This window comes from Ascaphus truei, chromosome 3, assembly GCF_040206685.1.
Source record: "Ascaphus truei isolate aAscTru1 chromosome 3, aAscTru1.hap1, whole genome shotgun sequence".
Taxonomy (NCBI): domain Eukaryota; kingdom Metazoa; phylum Chordata; class Amphibia; order Anura; family Ascaphidae; genus Ascaphus; species Ascaphus truei.
The window spans coordinates 384950745-384962063 of record NC_134485.1 but is presented as its reverse complement, the minus strand read 5'-3'; the positions used below and the strand labels follow the sequence as shown (position 1 = coordinate 384962063).

The window sequence follows — 11319 nt, the reverse complement described above, 5'->3', positions numbered from 1 at the left end:
CCGTATCATATCTACCTTATTTTTCTTTGTCTATTCAACAGGCTAACAAAATACTACCCTCTATTCTACCTTGTAGTGAACACTCACAATTTAGCATCATGATTTGGGCTGGTTTCTGATTATGTAAAATAAATGCTTGGGAAGCATGGTGTGGTTCCTGAAATGTATTCCTGCCTTTACCCGTGAGGTTATATAAATAGAGCCATTCAACAGAAATCTCCTCAGTCACCCATTTTTTGGAAGCATGAAACATGAACGGGGAGAAGCAGATGTTGGTAATACAATGGCAGCTCAAAAAATTCCGGAACATGGCCTTTACAGTACAAATGTGTTAGCCAATAAAGACATCATTCTCCCTAGACAATCATGTGTCTATTTATCAAAGTCTCCTGGCTAGCGAAACATTTATGCAAAAAATGCACTACTCTTATTAAAGAAAAATATTCTTATTTAAAGCAATAGGATTTGTTTTCTTTGATAGAACAGGTGTAGCTTTCATGTTCCAGTTTTCCCTATTTTTACAGGCTTAAAAAAATTAACCACATATAATTTTTTCCTCGCAAACTATTGTAATTGATAGAAGTCTCATAAGTTTATGCATAAATGGCTTACACATACCGTTAAGTAAGGATGTATACTGTATATTAGTGTAATATAGTAAAATACTGTAATGTACTGTATGTTTCCATGTTGATAAATAAATACATTTTAAAAGTAGCTCCCATCATTTAAAAAAAAAAACATAATAATAACAACAATAACCCCAACCCAGCTTTTGTTAATACAGTAGTGTAGTTACCTGAAAAGCTCTCATATGTCAAGCAGTCCTGGTATGTTCTACATGTTTTCCTTTGATTTCTAGCTTGAGGGCATGACTTACTCCATTTAATCAACAGCAAACGGAAAACAAGTAGAAACAATTAATCTATTTGACCAAAAATATAAATGCTATAATATAATTGCATACTACCTACTTACATGCGTTAGGATGCCACATCTAATCCTATATTCTAAAACCTCTTTTTAGATCAAACTACAGTAAGCAATAGAATGAATGTCCCGTGTAGTGAAGTTGGCATAGCTCTCTACCACTTGACCAAGGCTTCCCTCCTGCTGCCTAGTCAGCCCAAATCCGTATTATCTGTGTCACCCTAAAAAAAGAATCTTAGCTAAATATCCCCTTGGTGAATCCGTCTGTGTTGGGTGTATGAACATCACAAGGAAGATGAAACACTTGACCTTGGCTAACCCTCCTGCCAGCCTGGCTTCCCCCTCCCGAGCTCCCACAGAGCGGGTTCATCAGGGAGAGGTTTTGCTGCAGTGGCTATGTCTACATTGCTGCTATTGACTTGAGGATTGGCTGAGAAAGCAGAGGGCCAGACCTGTCTCGCCTGGAGTACCCCATTGCTCACCAGGGTGGGAATATAAACGGTCTTTTTTTCCCTCCTGATCACTCACATCAGCAGCCCGGAGATTTTAATTTCATATTGTTCTTACTTAAAATCAGATTGGAAGAGGCGCAGGCGAAACTGGGGGACAGAAGAGAGAAGTGGTAGGAAAAAAAAAAAAAAAACAGGGGGGAGAGAGAGTGTGTCTTGATTGCATTTCTGTGAGATGGGGGGAGAGGGGAGATAGCGCATGTCTCATCTCTCAGTGCAGCCACTAGACGCTCCCTCCACCACCAACTCCACCATCTTGCATGTGCAACATTTGCAGCCGGACAGAACCTCTCCCGGGGCTATGGAGACTGCGGGAAACATCAGGCTCAGGATGGATTGCTAGATTCCCATCCACTGGCTTCCTTTTTGTATTTGCTGGTTTCAGCGCTGTCGCCCTCGATGCTTCTCGGCAGCGTCTAGGAGAGTGAGAGAGAGAGAGAGAGAGAGAGAGAACAAGAAGAGAAGATGAGGATTATTTGCGAGCAGATTGTCTTGTTATTTTCGGGTTTATGGGGGCTGGCAATGGGAGCTTTTCCGAGCAGCGTGCAAATAGGTAAGTCAGCTGCATGAACTCGCGTGGATTTGACATGAATATCATATGAGCAAAATGTCAACAGAGAATTGGCAGATGGGGGGTTGACTTTCGGTAAAAGGCGATTGGTGGGAAATGGGTCAATCAACTTAGAGATCTTTAGTATTTAGAAAACTGCAGGTGCCTCGTTCATAATAAGTTGGAAATGATACATGAGCTCCTCTGTTACATTTTTTTCGTACCCGCTGGGCGAAAGGACTGGTAGGGCTGTGTACTCTAGCAGTGAATGCTGCAGTAGTGGTGCTTCCACTGAGATCGCTGCGGTGGGGTCCTGTGCTTATTTGCAGTCTCTAGTCTACAGCATAGCTAGTTGGAAAGTTGTACAGAGCTCTGATGGAGCTTTTTCTAAACCATTTATGGGAGCCTTGTTCTTTATTGGTACTTCTTTTGTTGTGTATCCCTTTCTTTTTGTGGGACGCATCTATTGAATTTCCTCCAGCCCAGCACAGCACTGCATCATTTATCGTGCAGGAGTTTCCAAGGGGCTGCTAATGAGATGCTGCGAGCGAGCTCACTTTGTCATCCATGCTGTATAATAAGAGGATGCTTCCGTTGAGACTGGAAGTTCATTTAAATCCCTTCGTAGTTCCCTTTCACATCATTAGAGCAAGATACATATTTCAGATAGACCAAGTCGATCTGCACGACTGTAGATATCGTATCACAAATATCTGCATGAGAAATGTGCTTAGTATTCACATGGATCCTAACAGGTTTCAAAGGTCACAGTGATCATACGCTATGATACATACAGCAGCAAAATGGGTTAGGCTAAAAGCACAAGAAGAGAGCAACAAGCTATTATTCTGATAAAATGTAGAGATGTTCTCAGCTCCGTTGGAAATGCTGGCGTTCCATATGTTGTTACTTACTGTATATTAATATATACTATTCAAGTATTAGCATTGTATCCACAGTCCGTGATTTTTCGTAATACTGTATGTAATATGTGTTGTGATTTCACTGCAACTTATGGCACAGGTCTCATCTATATGTCCCAAATTAATAGACAGTATATAGACAGCTTGTGTTGCACCTGTTTGAGACAATAGGTTTATTTGCATTTGTAAACACAATTCTTCTCCCTTTGCTGTTTTTCAGGTGGGCTTTTCATTCGAAATACAGATCAGGAATATACTGCTTTTCGATTAGCAATTTTTCTTCACAACACCAGCCCCAATGAGTCTGAAGCACTTTTTAATTTGGTTCCTCATGTGGACAACATAGAAACAGCCAACAGCTTTGCTGTAACAAATGCCTGTAAGTATGCATGAAGTTATGAATAAATGGCAACCAAACTGAGATGTGCTAGGATCGTTTTGTGGAGGAATTACCATTCATCTTTCATATGCCCTGAGACGAAAAAGCTACGGGATAAATACTTGTTAGCTTCTGACCTTAGAAAATCCGCTTGCTTTCACTGTGCTGACTAATCAAATGTGACATTTCATTGGTAATGTAATGCAGACAGAGGCAAAAGCAGACCATTGGGAGGGGGCCATCACAAAATGTAGGTTCAGCCCCACCTCTGAATAAGCTATACATGTGCTTGTGTAAAACGAAACATTAAACAGCAATTATATACTAAGACACAATTTGTACCTTCTGACATAGGTTACCATCCATACTTATCTGATTCAAAAGTAAAATGCGATGATTTTAAGCAAATCTGATTATAAAGAAATGTTGAATCAATTGAAAGTCTTTTACTCAAGATAAGATATTAAAAGAAACATGAAATGTTGATTGCATTTTGTCATTTACTATGCAGAATTTCATTTGCACTGTTTGTACTATTGAATATATATTTTTTTATATGTTTAAAATTGTTAAGGTGCCAGAATAAAATTTAGAATATAAATGTAAACAACTGTGTAAGGTTTAACATAATGCAGATAAAGCTACCCCGTTCAACCTACAGTATACGACAACGTCTTCTATATTTCCCTTTTTTAAAGATTACGCTGGCATGCAAGAAATATATATCTATTGACAGAACATTTACCTTAGGTTTGCTTTTTGATCCCCATACATTTCAATTTACATGTAGTGTATTGACATATACCATGGTGTATTCAGGATTTATTTTGTTGGAAATATGTGTATAATTTTCTGGCAAGCACTTTGTAGTTACTCAATGGTAAGGAAATTAGGAAGGCAGTGATGTGGAAGGTTGTCTTTTTATAAATAGGCTGATGCTGAAGCTTGATCTGCTGATGTCACTTGAGGCTGCCCTGCTCTTATATTCTAGGTTATAAATGTCTGTTATCATCACATAATGCATACATCCTCTGAATGTGTCTCTGCACTTCCATACATGGGTGCCAAAGCAAGTTAGAATCTGATATACTTGGTTTCACAAAGGACACCAACTGGAACCATTACCCCACATTGAGCTATTAACAATGCAATCAGTGCTGAATGTCAATTTTCTGGAACTACATTTTAACAATGTACTGTATGTAATTACTGTACCCCAAGAATCTACATTTCAAGCCGTATTGCTGTAAATTTGAAACCCATATTTTTATGCAACTTCAATACTCCCTAGATGTCTTTCCTTTCTTTAATCTAAAATAGAACACATGTTCATACTGTAGTTCTTAAGAAACTATAGCAGAAAAAGGTTGCATTTGCATTTTTATTTGCCTAAATTCTTGAACCTCTTTGTCCAGGCCCTTATTTGGGCATATGCCCACTAGGCTTGGGGCTGGGGTGGCAAATTTCAAGGGGGTTGGCTGGGTGGAAAATTTCAGAAGAGCCAGCGCTGTGATTACAGAGGCCCGGCTCTCTTACCTACAACAATTTAACTGATTGCCAAGGGAGACCGTAGGGCCTCTGGAAAGGTCTCTTACCTCCTCCTGCAGTATGACCCTCCATCTGCAGTGTAGCAGCGTCAAATGATGCCCCGACATCATGTGGCGACGTATTGCTATGACATCGTGACATCACATGGAAATGCATCGCCACGTGACATTGGAACGCTGCTAGAGAAGGAGGTCAGTGTGGCAAAAAAGTAGGTGCCTATTGGCGGCAAAATTCTAAAACCGCCCCTGCCTCTCTGACAATTATCTGAGATCTTAGGCCGCGTCCGTACTCCCAGCGATGATGTGCACGATGGCGTGTATGGCGCAAACAAAAGGCTATACCTCTATGAGACGTGCCACACGATGAAGCGCGATGGAACTCGCAATTTTGGAGGAGACAACATTTTTTTATTTTGTTGTGCGATGGCCGAGTCATGTGAGCAGTTTAGTCAATGAGGGCAAATGCTCATGGTCACGCCTCCAACACCCCTCTGACATGCCTCCCTGTCGTGTCTCCCCCTCCCCATTACAAAGACCATGGATCGCCTCTGGGCAGGAGCACGTGATGTCACGCACTACGTCGCAAGCGTGCGTGCCTACTATATCCGCGGCCTTAGAACAGTGTATTTACACTTCTTGTACTACAAGTCTTATATAACAAAGCACATTGCACTATTTATTACATTTGCATCAATAATATTAGTACTTAACTTTAATTTTAATCATTTTATGTCATAAATAACAATTGTTTAATATATATATATATATATATATAGAGAGAGAGAGAGAGAGAGAGAGAGAGAGAGAGAGAGAGAGAGAGAGAGAGAGAGAGAGAATAAGAATTATTTTTTTCAATATTAGACAATGTTATAATATATAGTATGCATAGCTTATTAGGGAATACATATTATTTTGTGTGATTACCTAATTACTTAGCTTTTTATTAAATACTGATGGATATTATTGCACATAAATAATTTAAAAAGGATTTAGTTTAGCAAAGCTTTTTGGCAGAAGCATATTGTTTGCAGTGATATCAAATGTCCCATGAGTACTATTTTTTATTAAAGCAATTGATTAGTTGTGTTTAGTGGTAAAATCAATATTAAATTAAGTACTGGAGAATGTCATGTGTATGGGATTCGGAAAAGAAGACACTATTATTTTAAGTTGTACCCATACCCATATATGTTTAACTTGGAAACCTGAAAACATTGCATATTCAGCTTTGACTTTCTTATAAAATATTTTAGTTTGGCCACTATGCTGATCTTCAGAACAATGAGTAAAGGTCAAGCCATAGTTGCCCAATTTTCACAATCTGTAGTGGTTTATTTGAAGTTTCCTCTGCAGGAGATTTTTTTTTTTTAAACGTTTTTATTAGCCATATTTAGGTTTACATATGTTACATTACATTACATATCTGGCCTAATACAATAGTATTTTCCTTGTTCCAATAGTAGAATGGTCGGGGTAGAGCCCCTGAGGGGATGACCCTAGGACCACATCATGGTCCGGAGGCCTGGAAATGGAGAAAAAGAGTGCGGAGAAATAGAGGGGGAAGTGGGGTGGGGGGGAAGGGGTGGAAAGGGAGTTGGCCCTCCCGCCCCTCCTGCCCCTCCCGCCCCTCAACCGGCAGGACTCCCCCACCCATATCCCAAGGCTCTTCTGCGTTCACGTTGCTTAGTGAAGAATATATTGGTTTGGGTTAGTGGGTTAGCCAGGGCTCCCAAATTTTATAGAAACTTTCCGTCGAATGCTTAAGGTAGGCCGTGAGTTTTTCCATTGTCATGACCTCATTGAGTCTTTTCTTCACCATTTGTTTTGTGGGGGGCGTTACCTTCTTCCAAGAGGACGCAACTGAGCATCTCGCTGCTGTGAGAATAAAGGAGATTCATTTCCATATTGGGCGATCAATTTCCTCTATTGGTCTGCCCAATAGGAAGGTCAGTGGATCAATGGGAATTGTGAGGTATGTGACCTCTTTTATTAAATCTTGTATTATGAGCCAAAATTTCTGAATCTCTGGACATAGCCACCAGATATGGGCCATTTCCCCTCTGTGTCCACAGCCTCTCCAGCATAAATCTGAGGCCATAGGGTATATTTGTTTCAGTCTCACTGGGGTAAGATACCAGTGATACATTATTGTATATATGTTTTCCTTCACTGTGGTACATATGGAAGTTTCTGAGGCCGAGTCCCATATTTCTTCCCAGTCCTCTCTGTCTATAACCATGTTCAATTCCGCTGCCAATTTGAGCATATAATCGTGTGCGGTGGGGTTCGCTGGCTTCTCCATTCCGGCGTATATTTGTGTTATTAGACTTTTTGGTGTGCCCCTTCTTGGCACAGCTTCTCAAATTTTGTGAGAGGGGTAAATTTCAACGTTGGGGACATTTTTTGTAAAAAGTGCCGAATTTGGAGAAATTTGAATGTATCTAGCTCAGGTGCGTTGAATTTGGTGCGTAAATCTTGGAAACTCAGGAACTTTCCATCGCTCAACAGGTGGGCGACCGCTCTGATCCCCAATGATTTGAATAGGTCGAATTGTTTCGTTTCGCACCCTGGAGGGAATTTAGGGTTGTTAAATATTGGAGTGAGCTGTGAGCTGGTGGAGGAGAGCTGGAATTTAGTTTTAGCTTTTAGCCATATTTCCCATGTGTGTCTCATTGCTCCCAGTTCAAATTTAGGCGCCATGTCAGTCCCTCTATCACAGAAGACGAAGTACCCAGGACTGACTGCAGGCTTTCGTTCTAACATTGGAGCACCGGTAATTGTATCATTTTTCTTTTTTTGAGGTGTGCAGCATTCCTCTCTATTATCTGGACAGTCCCTCTATCACCCCACCAAAGATAAGCTGGCAGAGAAGGCATTCTGGAATATTGAGATTCAATTGCTAGCCAACATAGCTGGTCTGGGTCCGAGTTCCACATGACCGCCTGTCTTAATTGGGCTGCTTGGTAATATTTTGAGACATCTGGGACTCCCAAGCCTCCTCTCGCTCTGGGCGACAAAAGAACTGATTTTGCTACTCTGGGTTTCTTACCCTGCCAAATAAAGTGACATTTTTTTTTATTTTGAATATTTTTTAGTTCAGAACCAGGGATATGGACGGGAGCGTCTGAAAAAAATATAATAATCTGGGGAGTATATTCATTTTAACTGAAATCATCCTCCTGATCCATGAGATCTGGTATCCTTCCCATTTATCCAGATCTTTTTTAATTTTCCTAAAGAGGATTGGGTAGTTATTTTGATAGAGGGAATGGTAGTTCCTTGATACATGTACCCCCAAGTATTTGATGTATGAAGGGCTCCATCTATAATTGAAGTTTAGTTTCAGTAATTGCATCTCTGGTTCTGACAGGTTTAGGTTCAGGGCTTCTGATTTGTCACTATTAATTTTGTAACCTGATATTTTGCCAAATTCTGCTAGCTCTTTATGAAGATTGGGAAGGGAAGTCTGAGGTTGCGTTAATGTTAGGATAATAATGAGACTTTGTAGTTTTTTTCACCAATTAGTACGCCCTGTATGTTTATATTGTCTCATATTTTAGATGCTAGAGGTTCGATTGTTAGAGCGAAGAGGAAAGGGGACAACGGGCACCCCTGTCTCGTTCCATTTTTTATTTCAAATTTCTTTGCGGCTCCACTTGGGAGTTTAACCACCGCAGAGGGACTGCAATATAGTGCTCAGACTCCCTCGATATATGTATCTTTGAAGCCAAATTTCTGCATTGTTTTATCAAGGAATAGCCAATCGATTCTATCGAACGCCTTCTCCGCGTCCAAACTTAACAGGACCGCTTTGGTTGCTGTGAGGTGGGCATGATCAACTATGTTTATAATCTTACGGGTATTGTCTGAGGCTTGCCTACCCGAGACAAACCCCACTTGGTCGTTGTGTATTATTCTAGGTAAAATAGGGTTCAATCTGTTTGCTAGGATTTTACTATGTAATTTGAGGTCGTTGTTTAATAGGGAGATTGGCCGATAACTCCCACAGAGCAGCGGGTCCCTACCCTCTTTGTGGATTATGGCGAGGTTAGCTTGGGTCATTGATGGTGGGATTGGATTGCTCTCCATAAATGAGTTAAATAGACATAGTAGGTGTCCAGATATGATCGGAAAAAAACTTTTATAATAGACATTGGAGAAGCTGTCAGGGCCAGGGGATTTGGACATTTTTAATGTCTTTCTTGCATCCGCCAGTTCAGTTTGAGTAATTTTTGCATTGAGTATTAGATTTTCCTCCTCCGTCAGCGTCGGCAGGAGGTAGTCAGATAAATAGTTTCTGATAGATTCAGAAGCTGGGATCCCCGCACTCCCATATTGAACTTTGAGGTTATATAGTTTAGTGTAAAATGCAGTGAATTCCTCCGCTATTTTCTAGTTATTATAGATTATCTTGCCAGTTTTACTCTTGATCGCCGTGATCTGTGAGCGTTTCTGTATACCTCTTAACTTGCTAGCCAAAAGTCTGTTGGCCTTATTGCCCTTGTCATCTCTGCAGGAGATTTTATCTGGAAAAATATTAATAACAATTTGTCTTTGAGTTACTTGCCGACTAACGTAAAGAACTAAGGTGACCAGAGAAAATCCACAAGTTGTCTAAAAAAGGCCAGTGGGGATGAGTTAAAAGTATTCTTTTGCATAATATTCCATGTTTTATGTGGACTTTTTAGGTTACTGGAGTTAACCAGTTCTATTTTTCTCATTCGGTGACAGTAAAAAAGACATTTACTTGGAAACAGTCATTGGAGCATGTACAGTTGTGTGAAAAAGAAAGTACACCCTCTTTGAATTCTATGGTTTTAAATATCGGGACATAATAACAATCATCAGTTCCTTAGCAGGTCTTAAAATTAGGTAAATACAACCTCAGTTGAACAACAACACATGACATATTACACAGTGTCATGATTTATTTAACAAAAATAAAGCCAAAATGGAGAAGCTATGTGTGAAAAACTAAGTACACCCTTACTGCTTCCATCGGAATTAAGATGCTAAGTAGCAGACAGGTGCTGCTAATCAAATGCCCTTGATTAATGGATCATCAGCAAGTGTGACCACCTCTATAAAAGCCAATGTTTTAGCAGTTTGCTGTTCTGAAGCATTCAGGTGTGTGTTAATACAATGCCAAGGAGGAAAGACATCAGCAATGATCTTAGAGAAGCAATTGTTGCTGCCCATCAATCTGGGAAGGGTTATAAGGCCATTTCCAAACAATTTAAAGTCCATCATTCTACAGTGAGAAAGATTATTCAAAAGTGGAAAACATTCAAGACAGTTGCCAATCTTCCCAGGAGTGGACGTCCCAGCAAATTCACCCGAAGGTCAGACCGTGCAGTGCTCTGAGAGATTGCCAAAAAAAACATGTGTTACATCTCAGACTCTACAGGCCTCGGTTAGCATATTAAATGTTAAAGTTTATGACAGTACAATTAGAAAAATACTGAACAAGTATGGTTTGTTTGGAAGGGTTGCCAGGAGAAAGCCTCTTCTCTCTAAAAAGAACATGGCAGCATGGCTTAGGTTTGCAAAGTTGCATCTGAACAAACCACAAGACTTCTGGAACAACGTCCTTTAGACAGACAAGACCAAATAGGAGATGTTAGGCCATAATGCAAATCGAGCACGTTTGGCGAAAACCAAACATAGCATATCAGCAAAAACACCTCATCCCAACTGTCAAGCACAGTGGTGGAGGGGTGATGATTTGGGCTTGTTTTGCAGCCACAGGACCTTGGAACCTTGCAGTCATTGAGTTGACCATGAACTCCTCTGTAATACAAAGTATTCTAGAGTCAAATGTGAGGCAATCTGTCCGACAGCTAAAGCTTGGCCAAAATTGGGTCATGTAACGGGACAACGATCCCAAGTACACCAGCAAATCTACAACACAATGGCTGGAAAAAAAAAATAATCAAGGTGTTGCAATGGCCCAGTCAAAGTCCAGACCTCAACCCGATTGAAATGCTGTGGCTGGATCTTAAGAGATCTGTGCATAAACAAATGCCCACAAACCTCAATGATGTGAAGCAACGTTGTAAAGAAGAGTGGGGCAAAATTCCTCCACAACGATGTGAGAGACTGATAAAGTCATACAGAAAACGATTACTTCAAGTTATTGCTGCTAAAGGTGGTTCAACAAGCTATTGAATCATAAGGTATACTTCGTTTTTCACTCATGGCTTCTCCATTTTGGCTTTATTTTTGTTAAATAAATCATGACACGGTGTAATATGTCATGTGTTGTTGTTCATCTGAGGTTGCATTTACCTAATTTTAAGACCTGCTAAGGAACTTGATTGTTATTATGTCCTGATATGTAAAACCATAGAATTCAAAGAGGGTGTACTTTCTTTTTCACACCACTGTATATACTGCATGTGTATGATGCTTTTTTTTCAATGACTTTTGTGGTTTTTAAAATGTTGTAATTAAAAGTGTATTGTATTTCATGTTTTTCCAT

At 40.1% G+C, this 11319-nt stretch overlaps 1 protein-coding gene across 8 annotated transcripts in view; it reads left to right on the top strand.

Annotated features, from left to right (window-relative positions):
• The first annotated feature begins 1423 nt into the window (after positions 1–1423).
• The window catches only part of GRIA4 (glutamate ionotropic receptor AMPA type subunit 4), a 443069-nt gene continuing 433173 nt past the window's right edge, over positions 1424–11319 (top strand). For 7 of the 8 annotated variants that reach the window (XR_012800021.1, XM_075592389.1, XM_075592388.1 and 4 more), the window contains exons 1-2: positions 1424–1992; positions 3133–3291. Coding sequence is in view for 7 of the 8 variants with exons in the window: in XM_075592389.1 (XP_075448504.1) it covers positions 1905–1992; positions 3133–3291 (247 nt within the window). In the remaining variant the exon portion in view is untranslated. The remainder of the gene's footprint in view (positions 1993–3132; positions 3292–11319) is intronic. The other variant, XM_075592394.1, reaches the window with a different exon arrangement.